The 19,578-nt window shown below is 49.2% G+C and overlaps 1 protein-coding gene and 1 long non-coding RNA gene across 6 annotated transcripts; one reads left to right on the forward strand and one right to left on the reverse strand.

The window, feature by feature from the left end:
• Positions 1–7,482: 7,482 nt before the first annotated feature.
• On the reverse strand, positions 7,483–11,378 carry Gm32261 (predicted gene, 32261). 3 transcript variants are annotated; one of them, NR_166887.1, is made up of 3 exons: positions 11,105–11,378; positions 9,755–9,808; positions 7,483–8,884 (listed from the first exon to the last, which is right to left on the reverse strand). It is a non-coding gene; the product is annotated as a predicted gene, 32261 (long non-coding RNA). The 3 variants fall into 3 exon arrangements; NR_166888.1 differs by having other exon boundaries at positions 9,755–9,890; NR_166886.1 differs by lacking the exon at positions 11,105–11,378 and adding an exon at positions 9,997–10,127 and having other exon boundaries at positions 9,755–9,890.
• Positions 10,209–19,578, forward strand: Slc6a8 (solute carrier family 6 (neurotransmitter transporter, creatine), member 8). Of its 3 annotated transcripts, none has more exons than NM_133987.2 (13): positions 10,209–11,126; positions 12,714–12,845; positions 13,726–13,975; positions 14,397–14,529; positions 15,712–15,846; positions 15,942–16,045; positions 16,140–16,264; positions 16,761–16,873; positions 16,995–17,147; positions 17,208–17,310; positions 17,408–17,508; positions 17,581–17,751; positions 18,036–19,578. In NM_133987.2, the coding sequence occupies exons 1-13, from the start codon at positions 10,865–10,867 to the stop codon at positions 18,174–18,176; spliced, it is 1,923 nt and encodes a 640-aa protein (NP_598748.1). In that variant the 5' UTR covers positions 10,209–10,864; the 3' UTR covers positions 18,177–19,578. The 3 variants fall into 3 exon arrangements, with proteins under 3 accessions (NP_598748.1, NP_001136281.1, NP_001136282.1); NM_001142809.1 differs by having other exon boundaries at positions 16,995–17,132; NM_001142810.1 differs by having other exon boundaries at positions 16,995–17,123.

The raw sequence follows: 19,578 nt of genomic DNA on the forward strand, positions 1-19,578 counted from the left end.
AGAGATAGTGGGAAGGATGTGAGTCTTTTGAAACCTCAAAGTCCTGCCCCCTTAACACACCTCCTCCAACAACATCAACTTCTAATCCTTTCCAAACAGTTTCACCAATGGGACCCAAGTATTCAAATTGGAACCTATGGGGACCATTCTCATCTAAAATTTGTAATTATGCATTCCGTAATTGTGACCTTTGCAAACATTTAGATAATCATTGAAGTACTGTGTATGTCAATTTCAAGATACATATATGTGTAGCAGCAGTGAATAGAGAACTTTGAAAATTAACTGAAGTTGTTGGAGAGATGACTTAGCTATTTTTAAGGCTTGTTGCTCTTCCATAGGACCTGAGCCCTTCTCCCAGTATTCACATAGGGTACCTCATAACTGCTTATCTATTCTAGCTCTAGATGATACAATGCCCTCTTGTGGTCTCTATAGGTACTTATAAGCAGCACAACCCAACACCCCTCCATATACATAATTAAAAACAAGATAAATATTTTAAATCATATTTTTATGAATTCTTTGGAAATGTAATACATTTTGAATATACTCACCCTGCCCCCCAAGTTTTCCCAAATCTACCCAATATTATCCAAAGTACACAAGAGAACTCAAATAAGAAAATGAACAATCCAATTTTTAAAAACAAGCCAAACCTCTGAAGAGACAATTCACCAAAGAAATGCAACAAGCAAATACACATTTAAAAAAAGTGTTTACCACCATATCTCACTACCAAATTTCATGATGTTCTTAGATACCTCTTAAAATGGCCAAAAACCCAGAACACTGATAACAGGTAATGTTGGCAGGGACAGTGAGACAGTCATCCGATGCCAATGGGAATGAAAACTGTAACAGCCACTTTGGACGTTTCTTTCTTTCTTTCTTTCTTTCTTTCTTTCTTTCTTCCTTCCTTCCTTCCTTCCTTCCTTCCTTCCTTCCTTTCTTTCTTCCTTCCTTCCTATCTTTCCTTTTTATTTTATTTTCTTCTTCTTCTTTTTTTAATCAATTTCATCTTGTTTGGTGCCACTCCACCTGGCTTGGCAATTTTGTTGTTTTTTTCAAGACAGGGTTTCTCTATGTAGCCCTGGTTACCCTGGAACTTGTGATATAGAACAGGCTGGCCTTGGACTCAAGCGACCCTTCTACCTTTGCCTTCAGAGTGATGGGATTAAAGGCATGTGCCACCACTGCCTGGAAGAGGCTTGACAATTTCTTTTTTTTTTAATTAGGTATTTTCTTCATTTACATTTCCAATGCTATCCCAAAAGTCCCCCAGACCCCCTCTCACTCCCCTACCTACCCACTTCCACTTCTTGGCCCTGGCTTTCCCATGTACTGAGGCATATAAAGTTTGCAAGACCAAGGGGTCTCTCTTCCCAATGATGGCCGACTGGGCCATATTCTCATACATATGCAGCCAGAGACATGAGCTTGACAATTTCTAATGAAGCTAAACTTGCTTTTACCATATGACCCAGTGATAATAGTCCTTGGTGTTTATGACACATATGTGAAATCTTATGTCCACATAAAACCCAGCAGCTTTATTCATAATTAGTGAAGACTGGAAGAAAGCAGGATAGGCCTTAGTAGCTCAAAGGAAAACTTGTCAGTGAGGAAGAAGGAAAGAACAATACAACGACACAGAGGAACTAATAAGTCTTCAAAATGTTTTGCTGAGCCAGGCATGGTATCACACAGAATGAGGAAATAGAGGCAAGAAGACTGTAGTTCAAGGTAATCCTCAGGTACACAGCAAGTTTGATGTCAGCCTAGAATACCTTGCCCCCACCCACAAATAGGCAAATAACATACTGATAGGTGAAATAAACAAACTACATACAATAGGCTCCATTTGTAGAACATGTCAGAAAGGGCAAAAACTATTGAGACAAGAAACAAATCAGAAGTCATCAGGGAGTGAGAAAGAACAGTGTTTTACTAGGGAAAGCAAAGGGGATTTTGAAAGCAGCAAAACCATTCTGTCTGGTGATGTCATGGTAGAGGGTTGACATTCAGCAGAAATGTCTTGACAGTGGAAGATGGAACTGCAGTGTATACAAGCCCTGATGATCTTCTAGGAGGTAGAGGGGTCACAGTATAAAGTGCAGATTGTAACAAAAAGAGCTTAACTGTGCCACACATGTATATACATATCTGAAGCAGAGGAAAGGATTGATTTATGTCACTGTACACAAGAACAGATGCATAAGACTAAGTGCAGGCCGGGCGTGGTGGTGTGCGCCTTTAATCCCAGCACTCGGGAGGCAGAGGCAGGCAGATTTCTGAGTTCGAGGCCAGCCTGGTCTACAGAGTGAGTTCCAGGACAGCCAGGACTACACAGAGAAACCCTGTCTCAAAAAACAAAACCAAACCAAACCAAACCAAACAAACAAAAAGTCAGTGCATGTCTGTAATCTCAGTTCTGGGAAGGCAAAGACAGGAAGATCTGTGGGACTTGGTGACCATAAAGTAGGCACAAGTTCAGTGAGAAAATTTGCCTCAAAATAAATAAATAAATAAAATAAAGTGGAGGGCCAGCAAGATGGTTTGGCTGGTGCTTGATACCAAGTCCAATGGCCTGACTTTCATCCCCACATGGAAGAGAGAGAACCAATGGTTCTATCCCGTCCATATGTTTGACATGGCATACACAGACACACAATAAATAAATAAATAAATAAATAATGAATGAATGAATGAATGAATGTATTTAAGAACTGTAAATAAATAAGGTGGGATTGATTTTTGGCCTCTGTGCGCGTGCGTGCGTGCGTGCGTGCGCGCACACACACACACACACAAACTTGTAAGTACACATTAAAAAAACCCTAAAAGCAGATGGGTATGGTGGCACATGCTCATCTTTAATTCAGACACTCAGGAAACAGAAGCAAGCAGATCTTTTAAGAGTTTGAGACTAGCCTGATTTACATAGTCTTTAAAAATACTAAAGGCAGATGAGGTGCAGTGGGAGAGTATGAGTTAACACAATTCTAAACCACTGGGCAGTGGTGGCGTACACCTTTAATCACAGCACTTGGGAAGCAGAGGCAGGAGAATTTCTGAGTTCAAGGCTAGCCTGGTCTACAGAGTGAGTTCCAGGACAGCTAGGGCTATACAGAGAAACCCTGTCTCAAAGAAAACAAAACAAAACAAACAAACAAACAAACAAACAAAAAACAATTCTAAGACCACTAGATCTATATAATGCAGTTAGAGAAACAAAGAGACAAGGCTAGGTTGGTCCACATGGCAATGGATTAAAGTCAGAGACATCACTTTGAATTCCTGCTTAATGCAGACACTAATGCATGTCTATTTATATAGTGTACAGAGTAATGACTTTTGCAAGTCTCCTTGCTCTGTCTACTGAGAAGGCCCAGAAACACCACTCCATAGCAATGAGCATTTCCAATGAATGACTCCTTGGAGAAATGGCTCATTCAAAATCCACAACAGGAAATGCATAAGCTGGGCATACAGCCAGAAAGCAAGTACTCAAACAGGCATGTACATGCACACAAGTGCATGATACAGAAGTAGGTTGGGAAAAAAGATAAGTGGTATAGCACATGCCTAGCATGCATCAACCCATGGCTTTCCCCCTACAGAGCCAAGAAGCTTTTTTTAATGGCCCTATGTTGGCTCACAACTATCTGTAACTCCAGTTCCAGAGGATTAGATATCCTCTTCTGGCCTCAATCACACAAGAGGTGCACAGACATAGCACCCATACATATAAAAATAATAAAACTTAAAAGGGATCATGATAATTAACATTGGTTGTCAACTTGACATGATCTAGAACCACTGGGAAAAAAACAAGCCTCTGGGCATGCTTATGAGATATTATCTAGATTAGGTTAATTAATATTTCAAAGCATGAACATTCCATAGACTGGGATTCCAGACTGAAAAAGAGAAAAAAGAAAAACAGAGGAAGCATTCAAAGATTGAAGCTTGAGACCAACCTGGTCTACATGTCAAGTTCCAGATTCGCTAGGGCTGTATAGTTAAGACCCTGTTTCAAAATAACAAGTGAGAGCCAGATGTGGTGGCACACACCTTTTTTTTTTTTAAACATACAGGTTTTTTGGTTTTTTTTTTTTTTTTTTTGGTTTTTTGTTTGTTTGTTTGTTTTTGTTTTTCGAGACAGGGTTTCTCTTTATAGCTCTGGCTGTCCTGGAACTCACTTTGTAGACCAGGCTGGCCTTGAACTCAGAAATCCGCCTGCCTCTGCCTGGGTGCTGGGATTAAAGGTGTGCACCACCACGCCCGGCGGCACACACCTTTAATAACAGTGCTGGGGAGGCAAAGATAGGAAGATCTCTGTGACTTTGAGGCCAGCCTGGTTTATATAGTAAGTTCTAGGACAGCCAAAGCTACACAGGAAGGCCCTATATCAAAACAGAACCAACAACAATAGACTGTAATAAATCATTTATTAACTAATAAATAAATATCAGAGAATAAATAAAAGTGCTGTGAGGAAGAATGCGACATAATCACCAGAGCGGCTCCTGTCCGTAAAAGTTTGTGTTAACTGTCTATCAAATGCTATGGATTAAACACTTGGTCCTAGCCTATAATTCTCTGGACAGGGGTGGAACCCTTAGAAGGTAGGGTTTAGTGACAGGAAGTAAGGTCTCTGAGCTGTATCTTTGAAGACAATGTTGGGGACCTCTTCTTGTGGCTTTCTGGCCAAAATGGGATTGCCATGCTCCCTTGCCATGGTGTTCTGCCTCACTACATGGCAAGTGACTGACATTGCCCCACGGAGAAGGACATGATACTTTCCTTGTAAAGAGTGCAGTGTGGAAAGAGAAGGGGTCCTTTTAATGACACATCTCCATGAGTTAGCCATTGTCAACACTGGCCAATGGTGCTATGAGTACTGATACCCCAAAGGACGGATGAGCATGCTCCTACAAACACCTAAGGCCTAGCTAGTATTCTACCTTCATCAGCTTTCCTCAGAAATGTCAGAGTCATCAAACAAAGCACTCCTCGTAGTCACAGTGATCATGATAGACAAAGTCAATGTTGTATCCTGGATGGGATCTTGGGACAACAAAGAAACTTTAGAGAAATGCTGCAGAAAGCTAAATAAACTGAACTATACTTGATAGCGGACCTCTATTGACTCACTAATTGGACTAAGTGTACCATAAGCGTTTTTGTGATATTTTGACTTCTTCCTTTCCAATTTGTATCCCTTTGTTCTCTTTTTGTTGTCTAATTACTCTGGTTAGGAATTCAAGTACTATATTGAATAGGTAGGGAGAAAGTGGGCAGCCTTGTCTAGTCCCTGATTTTAGTGGGATTGCTTCAAGTTTCTCTCCATTTAGTTTGATGTTGGCTACTGGTTTGCTGTATACTGCTTTTACTATGTTTAGGTATGGGCCTTGAATTCCTGATCTTTCTAAGACTTTTAACGTGAAGGGATGTTGAATTTTGTCAAATGCTTTTTTAGCATCTAATGAGATGATCATGTGTTTTTTTTTCTTTTGAGTTTGTTTACATAGTGGATTGTGTTGATGGATTTCTGTACATTAAACCATCCCTGCATCTCTGGGATGCTATTGTGGATGTCTGGAAATGCTTGCTGATGGAAGCCTGATATGGCTGTCCTGAGAAACTCTGCTATGCTTGACATACAGAGGCAGAAGCTCACAACCAACCATTGGACTGAGCTCAGGGGTCCCCGATGGAGGAGTTGGAGATGGGACTAAAGGAGCTGAGGGGGTTGCAGCCCCATGGAGGGAGCAACAGTGTCAACAGGCCAGACCACCTACCCCAGAGCTCCTGGGGATTGGACCACCAAACATAGGGTACACATGGAGGGACCCATGGCACTGGCCACATATGTGGCAGAGGATGGCCTTGTTGGACATCAGTTGGGAGGAGAAACCCTTGGTCCTGAGGGTGTTCAATGTCCAGTGTAGGGGAATGCCAGGGCAGGAAGACAGGAGTGGGTGGGTGGATGGGGGAGCACCCTCATAGAGGCAGAGGGAGGGGGGATGGCTTAGGGGGTTTCCAAAGGGGAGTCTTGGAAAGGGGAAAGCATTTGAAATGTAAATAAAGAAAATATCCAATAAAAAAAAATAAAGTGTTTTCGTGATATGGGAGAAGGGATATTGGAATGCTTACTACTATCTCAGCCATTTTTCTGCAAATCTAAAAAGGGCTTAATCTGAATATAATACCTGCATCTGGAATCCTAGCATTCTAGAGATGAAGACAGTAATATCAAAAGAACAAAGTCACCCTTGGCTATATACTGGGTTTAAGATAGCCTGGACTAAGATCTTGTCTCAAAACACTGGAAATTTTTTTCTCTAAGCCTGAATGTGGTGACTCTCACCTGTAATCTCAGTACTCAGGAAGTTCTATCTAAGTTCAAGGCCAGCCACTATCCCACCATGTACTCCCCCCAAAAGGGAAACTAAGTCTTCAATAATAAAATGCAGTCTAATATAAAAAGTTTATATGAAAACATAAAACATTAATCCTTTCAGATTGTCTGTGTGGGTGTAGTCTGTGCTGGGAAGAGGACTTCTGCCTTTCAGCTGTCCCCAGGCTTCTGCTACTGCACCCCAGCTCCATGAATCTTGACTCCACCCTATTTGTTCCCCTTACCTGCTGGCTCAGGAGTTGAAAGTACAAAGCCCTGCCCAGCTTTCCCTTTGTTCCCAGCTCATTCTAATTCTAAAGCTTATTATGCTGAACCCCCAGAAGAGGAGGTGTTCCAGCCATGCCTTTAGTTGCCTAGCTTCTAACAGAATCATTGTAGAGGGTGATGACCTCCATCCAGCCTTTTCCTAATCCATGACTACCTCAGGTCTGGGCAGACACTGGGTCCAACCTTAGTCTTGCTTGCCATCCTCCATCACCTTTGGCAGCACTCTCCCAGCTTGCTGCCTTCACCCCAGCCTGTTCTCAGCTTCCACCCCAACTCCTAGATGGATGTTCTCAGCACAGTTTAATGCCTTCATGAGTGCTAGTTGGGAAGAGCCAATAGCTATCAGCTGGGATCCTGGGGAGTCCCAGCATGCTCCTTCCTAGCAACTACACTTTCTCTGACACCCCAGCAGGAGCACGCCCTGGAGAGAGCCTGCCCGGCATCGGAAAGTCCAATGCCTTTGTTCCCCCTAGTGTTCCACATCTCCTAGGAACTGTCCCTAGACACACAAACTGTCCCCATCAGTGCACACACTTCCACAGTTATCTGGGTTGGAGCACACACCATAGGCACAGAGGCTGTTTGACTTTGTTTTTTAGCTTCTTGGGAAATGGCTCATGGGTAGCTATTAGGGCAGTTGTTTACAGTACTTCCTTCTTTAGCCTCCTGACCATCAACTGAAAGTCAGTAAAGAAATAGAATCAACATGAATGCAGGATGTCGATGGGCAAGTGCAATGTCTTAGTTAGGATTTTACTGCTGTGAACAGATACCATCACCAAGGCAACTCTTATAAGGACAACATTTAATTGGGACTGGCTTACAGGTTCAGAGGTTCAATCCATTATCATCAAGGCAGAAGCAAGGCAGCATCCAGGCAGACATGGTGCAGGAGAAGCTGAGAGTTCTACATCTTCATCTGAAGGTTGTTAGTGGAAGACTGACTTCCAGGATGAGGCTCTTAAAGCCCATGCCCACAGTGACACACCTACTCCTATAAGGCCACACCTTGTAATAGTGCCACTCTCTTGACAGAGCATATACAAACCATAACATGCGACCTAAGCCTGGGGCTAGTCATTAGAGTATGGAGAGGTTCAGGCCCTAAGAAGATGAGGTAGGTAAGAAAACTGCTGCAGGAAAGACTGGCTGCAGGGAATCTAGGGTAACCCACAGACTGGGGAGGAGGGGGGGGAGAGCTGGAAGGTGGTATCATTACCAGACAAGAGGTAAGTGGGATCCCATGGAATCAGGTCTTGAGACCTGTCAAACTTATGCCCCTGAGATGTAAAGGCCCAGGAATCCTCAAGGTCACATTGGTTATCCTTAATGACCTTTGATTTCTGTTTCCCAGTTGCCTCCACCCTGGCTACCTTCTGAGCCCAGAAAAGCAGTGGCAGTCCCAGGTGCCTAAGTGTGGGTGACTGATACCTTAAAGTACCTCTTCGTGCCTACGTGGAGATGATACTACTTCCTTATGTTCCTGTACCTGGGGTTGGCGCAGGCCTCTTCACCCAGATGCTCATCACAGGCCCAGGATGGAGGGATGCCCTCACTCTTACACTCAGTCTTGACTTCTTGAACTCCAAACCTCCCCACACACAGCAGTGACCATCTCCTCAAAGTGCCATCAGCTCACCCACATGTTTCTCAGCCTACTACGTCCTTTGTTTCCCAGTCCAGCTCCCTGGACAAGCAGGATCTTTTTTTTTTTTTTTTTTTGCTTTTTTGCTTTTTCAAGACAGGGTTTCTCTGTGTAGCCTTGGCTGTCCTGGAACTCACTCTGTAGACCAGGCTGGCCTCAAACTCAGAAATCTGCCTGCCTCTGCCTCCCGAGTGCTGGGCTTAAATGCGTGCGCCACCACTCCTGGCACTGACAAGCAGGATCTTAAATTCCCAATAGAACCCATATCCAGTTCCCACTTCTACAGCCTGATTTTCCTGCTATTGACTGGACTCTGCCCAACCTCATCCAGATAACTGTTGTAGCAGCTCCTTTTCCTTTGCAGATCTTTATACTGCAATGGAGTCCTTTGTGCTCATTCCTTGGGATCCTCTTTTTTCTTCTCTTAAATGACCCCTCTCCTTGTTCCTTGGATGGCTCCAGATCTTCCAGGATATATGTGCTATGAGTAACTATGAGTAACTCTTCTATGGCCTTTGTTTCTCCAGGAGGACTTTGGTTCCATGCTGGAACAAACATGGCTCAAGTTAGGGTTTTGTGATGAGCAAGCAAATACACACACACACACACACACACACATACACACACACACACACACACACGAGAGAGAGAGAGAGAGAGAGAGAGAGAGAGAGAGAGAGAGAGAGAGATCTTCCTGATAGCCTGGGTGGAGATGCTGCCCCTCCTTCCCTCACCTATCAGGCTCAATCTGGCTCTGGCTGGAACTGCTTTTCTTTCTAAAGCTGCCGGATGGCTGCGGGCTTAGCTTGATGGGATGAGCCATCTGGGGACTTTGGTGTCTGATCAGATCAAGGAATTTGGGATTGAAATGGGCACGCCTCACCTTTCTAGTCCACCCCAGGCTAGTGTTGGCCTTGGAAAATTCCCAAGAAGCTGCTCTGCTGATGAAGAGGCCTAGAAGTCCCTGAGCAGGCAGGTTACTGAGCTTAGAGGGAGGGTCTGTACATCTACCAGGCACCAGGGGGCAGCCTCACCCTATTCTTACCCCAGTATCTATAGATCACAAGCCCTACCCACCCCCACATCAGGCAAAAGGTGGACAAAAGGTGAGTTATCATGGAGTCCCCTTCTGTACCTTGGTGACAAATTGTAACTCTGATCTTCGACCAAGCAAGCTACCCTTTGCCCACTCTGGAGACAAACAGAAATTGATCACACACAAAGCTGATACCATGATCCTCAGCCTCCAGGCTGTATCTTTGAGGAGGCCTAAATGTCTTGAGACAGCTCAGTACTTCTGGCAAAGTTCCACAGAACTCTTGGAGGACGATTCCCCCCCCCCCCCCACACACACACACACACTCCAGGCCAGCGCAGGGACAGTCCTTCAGAAGGCAATCGCACAGGGCACTTACTTTGGTGCAGGGACCAAGAAACTTTGCACCTGGATATCCAACTCTCCCTAGGTCCTAATTGGGAAGTGAAGAGGAAACATTAGGCAGGCAGGACAACCTTGGTGAAGGATGGTCCACCGGGAAACGAGATTCCAGGCTAGAAAGAGTGGAGAGAAGGGAGAAGGACTAAGGATGTCTGGAGGTCAACTAGAGACTCCGTTTTCCTGGTGGTTCAGAAAAACCTGAGGGGACTTTGACCCGACCTGAGCCAGGTGATCCTGGAACGAATGGAGGTTCGGCCCACGAAAAGAAAGTGCTGGCCAGCGCCCCAGGTAGCAGCCATCCTGCTCCCAACTGGAGCAGCGTCTCCTCTAGAGGAGGAGGTAGGCGGAGTGACAGGGAGGGCGGGATGGAGGGGGAGGGGGGGAGCGGTCGGGTCGTGGGGGTGGGGCGACAGTGACATCACCGGGAGTTGGTTCTTAAGCAGCAGCGGGTCGCGTCGGGAAAGAGAGGGACAGTTGGAGTGCCAAGGCGAGTCTTTGAGTCCGCCGCGGCCCGGAGAGCGGCTGTAGCCGCCGCCGCCGGGAAGGAGGGGGCTAGTCGTACCCGGGACCACCGGAGCCGCCAGCGCCAGGAGAGCCGCAAGCGAACAGGACAGCCACTTGGGGCTGGGCCGGGGCCGCGGGCCTCAGGCCCCTTGCTCCGGCCGCCGCTTGCAGACAGTGGGCTTCCGATGCCACCCGCGACGCGCTAGGGTGAGCCTCCGGCAGGGCGAGCAGTCCTCGCTGCAGCCGCCACCGCCGCCCGAGCCGCGGGCAGGAGTCTCGGGAGCCGCCGCCGCCCGGCCAGGCTCCACCGCCGCCCGCGCGCTCCCGGGCCCCCGACACACATGAGATTCTTCAGGCTCACTTTCAAGTGCTTCGTGGACTGCTTCTGACTGCGCCGCCCCCGCCGTCCCGCACCCCTCCCGCCCACCCGTCGCCCCGTCCCCCGGCCCGGCCGCCCCCGAGGCCCCCGGGCGGGCCCGCGCTTTCGGGGCCCTCTCTCCAGGTGCCACCGGAGCCCCCTCGCCCGCCCGCCACCCTCGAGGCGCCGCGACCCCCGGCCCGGCCTCACGGCCCCGCTGGGGCCATGGCGAAAAAGAGCGCTGAAAACGGTATCTATAGCGTGTCTGGTGACGAGAAGAAGGGTCCTCTCATCGTGTCCGGGCCCGACGGTGCCCCAGCCAAGGGCGATGGCCCTGCGGGCCTGGGGGCGCCTGGCGGCCGCCTTGCAGTGCCACCGCGAGAGACTTGGACACGCCAGATGGACTTCATCATGTCGTGCGTGGGCTTCGCCGTGGGCCTCGGTAACGTGTGGCGCTTCCCCTACCTGTGCTACAAGAACGGCGGAGGTGAGTGCCTTGCCCCTGAGCATCCTGGCTTTTCATCAGGGACCAATTCCAACCCCAGCCTGCCACAGGCCCACCAGAGCAGTGGGGCAAAGTCCAGAGGGTAGGGAGGCCCGCCCAAAGCGGGTGGAGGCCATGGTGCCCCCTCACCAACCAAGCGTTCTGTGACCCAGCACAGCGGCCTCCACCCCCCTCACCGGTCATGTGCCTGGCAGTGTGGAAGAGAGGCAATCAAGGGTAGCTTCCAGATGAACTGAGGGGCTGCCTCTCAGACTTCCAGTCCAAACTGGGAGTGATTGGCCACTGAGGTGGGAAGGGAAGCCCTGCCCCCCAATGGAGGGGGCTCTAGGAGGTGAGGAGCCCTAGTTGCCCTCATGGGTCAGGCACACAAGTGACACATTGTGTGGACCCCCCCACGTGTACACATAGGAATACGTACACACACACAATGGGCCACTCTGTCCCTCCCCCACACTCTCCTCTACCCTCCCTCTTCTCCCTTTTCTCCTCTCCCCTCCCCTCTGGCCCAGGCTTGGAACACTGGGTGCTTGAGCCAGGCTTGGGATGTCTGCGGCCTGGCCCGCCTGGCGCCGCCACTAGACAGGCTTCATGCACATCCCATGCTCAGTTGCCTAAGCCCAGCTTAGCAACAGTAGTGGGTGCTTGTCTGTCCTGGGACTACAAAGCAGCACTGGATTTCTGGAGAACTGAAGCAGCTGGGTGATGGGTGAGAAACTGAGTCCCAGAGTGGAGGCCTCTGTCCAAGGTCACACACAGAAGGATGCTGGGAGCAGGAGCCCAGTAAACTGCAATTAACTCTGTCACTGAGTAGCAGAGAAAGCTGATCCTGTGCAGATAGGGTCCTAGAGAGCAGTAAAGAGGAATAGGTCAGAGCTGCAGCTGCTCAGCTCTCCCCTCTTCCTACCACTCCACATAATTGCTGGAATACTGCCTCAGCCCCTTTCCTTGATTTGTCTCTCTTTGTCCTACACCAATACCCCCATAAGCAGAGAATTGCCACCTACCCAGCTTCCTCCTGGGACTCTCATGATTACAAAGTACAGGGTAGTTGGGCTCACTGCCGTTTGACAAGCCCCCAAGCCTGAGCACCCAGCCTGGCACATATGAACAAACCTTGGCCATTCTTTCCTGTTCTGCTGCCTGCCAAAAAGAAGTGTGGCACAAGAGATGGCCTGTATGCATAAGTCTGTGTGTTTTCAATACCTGCTATGTCACCCTAGGTGTCTATAGGCTCAGAACTCAGTGAGCCAAGGGCTCCCCATGGTATAGGGAACACTGGCTAGACACTGCTGCTGTGCCTCCTCTCAACAGACCTAGAGCTCATCTGCTGGGATTGTTCACGTTGAGCCTCTGAGTCAGTGGCCACCCTTGTGCTGATTCACTCAGTGGGAAGTCACGGGACTGGGGTGCAAGCTGAAGCTGGGGCTCTGTCTGGGCCTTCTAGGACTTCTGGAGTCTGGGCTGGTGTGAGGCCTAGACAGCTTGGCTGATGGGTTTGGGTTAAGTCCCCTCCTGCTGCAGGAGGTGATTTGGAAGCATCCTGAGCCCACTCCACACTTCCTCCTCCAGGTGTGTTCCTTATTCCCTATGTCCTGATTGCCCTGGTTGGAGGAATCCCCATTTTCTTCCTGGAAATCTCATTGGGCCAGTTCATGAAGGCCGGCAGCATCAATGTCTGGAACATCTGTCCCCTATTCAAAGGTGAGCCGCCATGGGCCAACTCTCAATTCTCCATTTTTCAATTATTGGGATGAGGGCCAGGGAACACAGTATGGCTGTGACCCACTTGAAGAAGTCTTTTGATTTCTTCAATGAGCACTAGACTTGGGGGGTAGGTAATTACCCCCCCCCCCATGAGCTTAGGAGAGAGTCTGCAGGATACTAGATCACACAATTAATTTGAAGAGTCAGGAACTAGGGGACAGGCTTGCTTCGAAGGGAAAGAATGGAACAGAAACAGCGTAGGGACAGGACCTGTTGGACACACTTGACTCACCTCAGAGGTCCTACTACTGTCCTTGAAGAAGCTGGACACAAAGGGGTGAAGCAATTTGCCAAGGTTGTCCTCTGACGGGATGAGTATTTTCCACACTTCCTCGGGTTGCTAGAAAGCTCTCTCAGCTTATGTATAATAGAGGCTACTGGGTAACATGGGGTGGAGACTTGCCTTCTGTGACTGCATCGTGGTACTGGAACCTGGGAAGGAGCAAGCATTTGAAGCTAGACAATCAACAGGATGTAGTAACTATATAGGTAGGAAAGAGCTATCTTTAGCTCTGGGCTTGGTGGAGGAGCTAAAGCACAGAGATAGTGGAAGAACATGGCAAATCTTAGCCAGAGACAGACAGACAGGAAAGGTAGCCTAGAGTTGGGACACACAATAGGGCTTTAAAAGCTTGGAGAAGCCTCTGGCAGGATGAAAAGAGGGAGAAGATGGAGGGAGGGATGGAGGCATATAGGGAACTTGCTGTCAGGAACTCATCAGGGATCAATGCCAACTCTGGAAGGGGAGATAATGTGGGTGGTAGGAAAATGGCCACAGAGGAGCCCAGAAGGAGTAAAAGTACTCATTCATCTTCAGGTCTGGGCTATGCCTCCATGGTGATTGTCTTCTACTGCAACACTTACTACATCATGGTGCTGGCCTGGGGCTTCTATTACCTGGTCAAGTCCTTTACTACCACTTTGCCATGGGCTACATGTGGCCACACCTGGAACACTCCTGACTGTGTGGAGATCTTCCGCCATGAAGACTGTGCCAATGCCAGCCTGGCCAACCTCACATGTGACCAGCTTGCTGACCGCCGGTCCCCTGTCATCGAGTTCTGGGAGTGAGTCAGGTGCCTGTGGGCCAAGCCCATCCTCTCTCATCCCTTGGTCTTTCCATATGTGGTCAAGCCCTGGGTGCACATGGCCAAGGATGCAAAACAACCAACCACTCCTGGGTTTTGTCTGTCCCCATCCTCCAGGAGTGCCTAGGCTGGTCTTGGGGCTTGAATAGACATTGCTCCTATAGCAACATGACATTTGCTATTGTCTTCTCATGTTGACCTCATTACAGAGCTGAAACTGCATATTTGTAGAAGGTTGGGGTAAATATGATGACCCCAGGGTAGTCCTCCAGACACCTGATGGTAGGGCCTGGACCTAGGGCTGTGATAAGGGAGGACCTGCCAACTCCAAAGCAAATCCCAGTCACTGTGCCCTTTGCTGACATGACCCTCAGGTGCCTTCCTTTCTTCTCTACCCTAGGAACAAAGTATTGAGGCTCTCCACGGGGCTGGAGGTTCCAGGAGCCCTCAACTGGGAGGTGACCTTGTGCCTGCTGGCCTGCTGGGTGCTGGTCTACTTCTGTGTGTGGAAGGGGGTCAAGTCAACAGGAAAGGTACAAGTGGGGGCATTGTAGGGTGGGGGCAACATTACCTGGGAGGTGTACTTGTCTGCAAGGGACACAATGACAATAGGAGGTGACTAGACTGAGGCTCAAACCTACAGAGAGGACAGGTTCCTAAACTCACACCTTTTGCTCTCACTTGTTGGTGGGCATCTTCTTCAATCTTCACCTCCAGGAACAATAACCTTCAGCCACTGAGAGTGAAAGGTCCAGACAGTAACTACCCTTCCCTGTGTCTACTGCCCATCCTGGCCCTTTCCATTTCCTCCTCTTCTACTGCCTCGCCTTCTGTTTCTTCCTACTCTTTGCTAGATGCTTAAGTTAATTTTGTCACTCTGGGTGAACGTGACCTGTGGGGACTCTCAACTCTGTGATCCTCAGGCCCCCAAGGAAGACTCCTTCAGAGGTTTCCTCAGGTTATAGAGACAGATGAACCAACACATTAAAATTGCTAAACCAGGTGACACGGTCAGGTCCCTGGAGGATCAAACTCCAGTGCATCAAGGTTCCTTCACAGCAGGGTCCTTAAATGCTGAGTGTTTCCCTCCCTCCCTCCTTCCCTCCCTCCTTCCTTCCCTCCCTCCCTTCCTCCTTCCCTCTTTCTTTAGCAATAACACCAAGCTGCAAACCCAACTCTGTCTTTCTCTTGCCCAGCTAGAGTCCCTAACTGCTAAGGAGCCCAGCAGCCTACCAAGAATGATCTGGAGTTTGGGACCACAGGGCTCTGAGGGATATGTGCTTATTATAATTCATTGTAACATTGCCATGGGTTTTCTGTGTCCATACTCCCCATATCTTCCAACCCCCATATAGGCATGCCCCATAGGAACAAACTTTCCTTCATTAGATGTTAGATACACCTAGGGACCCTCACCTTGGAATGCTATGGCCCTGTTTCTTCCCTCCTTTTATAGCTAACTAGAGCCTGCTATGAGGCTGCATGGGGTCCAGCCTGGCTCCTAGCTTCCCTGGGGGTAGTCCCTCACTCAGGAATAGAATCAGTGCTACTGGCTTTCCTAATCAAATTCTGAGCATGACTGCAATTTGGGGATATGACTGTTGCCCACGTTATGAGCTCACAGTAGCGCTGGGAACCAGCCACCAAGCTTAGGCAGGAGGCATCTTAAGGGGGATCAGGGATCCAGAGCCTCTCTGAGCACCCTGGCCCCCCAGATCGTGTACTTCACTGCTACATTCCCCTACGTGGTCCTCGTTGTGCTGCTGGTGCGAGGGGTGCTGCTGCCTGGAGCCCTGGATGGTATCATCTACTATCTCAAGCCTGACTGGTCAAAGCTAGGGTCCCCTCAGGTGAGGAAAGGTAGTTTGTGGCAACAGGGTTGGGAGATGCTGCCTGTTGTTGAACAGGGTCCCTTGTGACTCTTCTCTTGACCCATCCCTTCCAGGTATGGATAGATGCTGGGACCCAGATTTTCTTCTCTTATGCCATAGGCCTGGGGGCCCTCACAGCCCTAGGCAGCTACAATCGCTTCAACAACAACTGCTACAAGTAGGAACCCGCCCCTGCTCTGCTTGCCCTGTCTTGCCCTGCCCTGGAGCAGTGGAACTGCTTAAACCAGAATATTCTGTCCCTCCACCCTCAGGGATGCCATCATCCTGGCACTCATCAACAGCGGGACCAGCTTCTTTGCTGGCTTTGTGGTCTTCTCCATCCTGGGCTTCATGGCCACAGAGCAGGGTGTGCATATCTCCAAGGTGGCAGAATCAGGTGAGCTGCTTGACCTTGGCCAACCTCCAGAGCAGAACTACTCTGTTGTAGGGTGTGTGTGTGTGTGACACATGAGTTTAGCTAGCTCTCTGCAGCTGAGACAAACAATTCTCTGGAGCTGGGGACCCCCTGTCATCCACTCCCAGAACTGCAGCGTGTATCCTGTTTGTTGGGTGCTACAGATAGGAATAAAGGAGATGCTCCTTCAGCTCTGTTGTGTCACCCCAGGACAACCAGCAACTGTCATGGCTGCTGGAGCCCAGGGAGGGTAGTGAGTCAGGAATCCTGCTAATGCAGGGTGGGGCTGCCAAGGACCACAGCCTTTCAGAACTCTGATGTGAGATGCCTATAGGACCTCAGTGGGTTTAGCCATGCTAAGGCACAAACAGTCCTCAGATTTTTATTATTTTATTATCTGGGGGACAGGGAGGACTTGAGCATTAGGATATTCAGGATGGTGCTGAGGGCCAGTCTCACCCTGCATCTTTCCACTCAGGGCCTGGTCTAGCCTTCATTGCCTACCCACGGGCTGTCACACTGATGCCTGTGGCCCCACTCTGGGCTGCCTTGTTCTTCTTCATGCTGCTGCTGCTCGGTCTGGACAGCCAGGTTTGCAGGAGCTCTAGGGCAGGAATGGGGTAGGGGATGGTGGTGGTCAGGGGACTTGGCACATTGGGCAAGAGGTGCATGGGGACATGGGGGACCTGGGCCTGAGGTACCCTGGCCACAGTTTGTAGGTGTGGAGGGCTTCATTACCGGGCTCCTGGATCTCCTCCCGGCCTCCTACTACTTCCGTTTCCAAAGGGAGATCTCCGTTGCTCTCTGCTGCGCCCTCTGCTTTGTCATCGATCTCTCCATGGTGACTGATGTGAGTGGGGGTAAGGTGGGTTACTGTCAGTTTCCAACCATGGGCCATCTTCTCTGACCTGACTCTGTTCCTCAGGGTGGAATGTACGTCTTCCAGCTATTTGACTACTACTCAGCTAGTGGCACTACCCTGCTTTGGCAAGCCTTTTGGGAGTGTGTAGTTGTGGCTTGGGTTTATGGTAAGTCAAAATGAAGGGCTGGGTTAGAAATTGTGGAGTGGAATGGGGATAAATGGTCTCCAATTCTAGCCTTCCTGTCCACCTCATCCTGTTCCAGGAGCTGACCGCTTCATGGATGACATTGCCTGTATGATTGGGTACCGACCTTGCCCCTGGATGAAATGGTGCTGGTCCTTCTTCACCCCATTGGTCTGCATGGTAAGGCTGGGGAAGTAAGCAAGTGGTGTGGTGTAGTGAGGCACCAGTGACCGCAGGCATCTGTGTCCACAGGGCATCTTCATCTTCAACATTGTGTACTACGAGCCACTGGTCTACAACAACACCTACGTGTACCCATGGTGGGGTGAAGCTATGGGCTGGGCCTTTGCACTCTCTTCTATGCTATGTGTACCCCTCCACCTCCTGGGCTGTCTCCTCAGGGCAAAAGGAACCATGGCAGAGGTAAGGTCCCTACCTACCTTGTTCCTCAAAGGAACAGACTATTGCTCACAAGCATGGCCAGCTCAGACTGGAGGGGGCAATAGATGGAAGGAAAGCTAACCCATTATGACCTCATGTAGCAGCAAGGAGGCAAGACCCACCTCTCACTTCCCTGGCTCCACACAAAGACAACTTAACCCACTACAGGGAGGCACACCTGCCTTGGTGGCAGATAGTAGGAGCTAGAGAGTGGAAGCAGTTGCATGTGACCCATGGGAAGTTCAACATGCCCTCCTCTCCCACAGCGATGGCAGCACCTGACCCAGCCTATCTGGGGCCTCCATCACTTGGAATACAGAGCTCAGGATGCAGATGTCAGGGGCCTGACCACCCTGACTCCCGTGTCCGAGAGCAGCAAGGTCGTCGTGGTGGAGAGTGTCATGTAACAGGCACCCCCAGCTCACATCACCAGCTCATCCTTTGGTAGCCATAGCAGCCCCAACTTTAGCCCCCACTCATCCCTCCGGGGGCTTGCCTTTCCTTGACAGTTTGGGGGTCTGCCTGGGGGAGGGGAGGGAGCACCATGAGTGCTAACAAAAATAACTTTTTCCATTTTTAATAAAACGCCAAAAATATCACAACCCACCAAAAATAGATGCCTCTCCTCCCCACCCCACAACTAAGCTGGTATTTGCATTGCTTCCAGGCCCTACCTCCTCTCCTTCTTTCCAGTGCCCAGGACCCATCTCCTAGCCTTGCCAAGCCCACCTGCCTGCCTCCCAAGCTCTGCTCTGTAACATACCTTTGCCCTAGAAACAACAGTGGCAGCTTGGGTAACAGGAGAGGAGGGAAAATAAGGTAGGACAGGAGGAGAAGAGAGGGACAGTGGAACCAATGTGAATATTGCAGCTGAATTAGACCCTTCCTACCCCTATTCTAGAAGCTAGAGAGCCAGTCAGCAATGGAACTTTGTGTTCCTGCGCCAATTGCCACCAATATTAACTGTGTGAGCTTGGGTCTGAGTGCACACCCCCCTCTGTGTGTGTGTGTGTGTGTGTGTGTGTATGTGTGTGTATGTGTAGGTCTGTAGATCTCTTATCCCTTAGTGAAGGTGAATACCAGAAGTAAACACAGCCTCTGGGCAAAGGAGGCTTATATTTTGCACATTTTATAAGAAAAACTTGAGAGTGAGACTTCTGCTTGTATATTTCTAAAAAGCCCCCACCATCTCCACATTTCCACTCCTTTCCTTCACATCCTCACCTTTCTTCTCTGACCCTAGCCAAGGAGTGTGAATTTATAGACTTAATTTTCATAGGCAAAACAAAAGCTTCAGGCTGTTGAGTATATATATGAGTCTGTTGTATGGATGTTCTGTATGGTCTCCAGCCAGAGACTGGAGTGGGAAAGTGGGAGCCTCAATGGTGTCCCCACACTGCTCCTTTGCCTCTAAGTCTGTGGGACGGAAGGCTGTAACACTGTTCCAGGGAATCTGGGTCTGCTCACCTGACATGCTCAGACTTGCCCACACCCAGCTCCCTGGGCAGGATTGCAGGGATTTCCCATGGACAAAGCCCGGGAAAGGGATCCTGGGCATGGCTCCCACCTCCAAGCTAAAAGGCTGATGTACTTTCGACATCTCAAGTCTTCCGTGTAGCAGCTTAAACCCACATCTGTGTCCCATCAAGCCTGAAACAGCCAAGTAGCCCTTAGAAAGGCTTCCTTCACACAGAGCTGGACTAAGCCAGAGAGGTGGGGCTGGGTAAGGGTGCAAGCCTTTGGGGACATTCTTACTGTGCTAAAAAAGCCACTGCAAACATAGCAATAAAAACACTTCATTTTCCAAAA

This window comes from Mus musculus, chromosome X, assembly GCF_000001635.26.
Source record: "Mus musculus strain C57BL/6J chromosome X, GRCm38.p6 C57BL/6J".
In the NCBI taxonomy this organism is placed as follows: domain Eukaryota; kingdom Metazoa; phylum Chordata; class Mammalia; order Rodentia; family Muridae; genus Mus; species Mus musculus.

Bases quoted from the DNA above. Each gene is read 5' to 3' on its own strand.
- Slc6a8 (NM_133987.2), top strand. From the start codon at position 10,865: ATGGCGAAAAAGAGCGCTGAAAACGGTATCTATAGCGTGTCTGGTGAC. The intron at 11,127-12,713 runs GTGAGTGCCTTG...TTCCTCCTCCAG, and splicing joins GTGCTACAAGAACGGCGGAG to GTGTGTTCCTTATTCCCTAT. The intron at 15,847-15,941 runs GTGAGGAAAGGT...CATCCCTTCCAG, and splicing joins CAAAGCTAGGGTCCCCTCAG to GTATGGATAGATGCTGGGAC.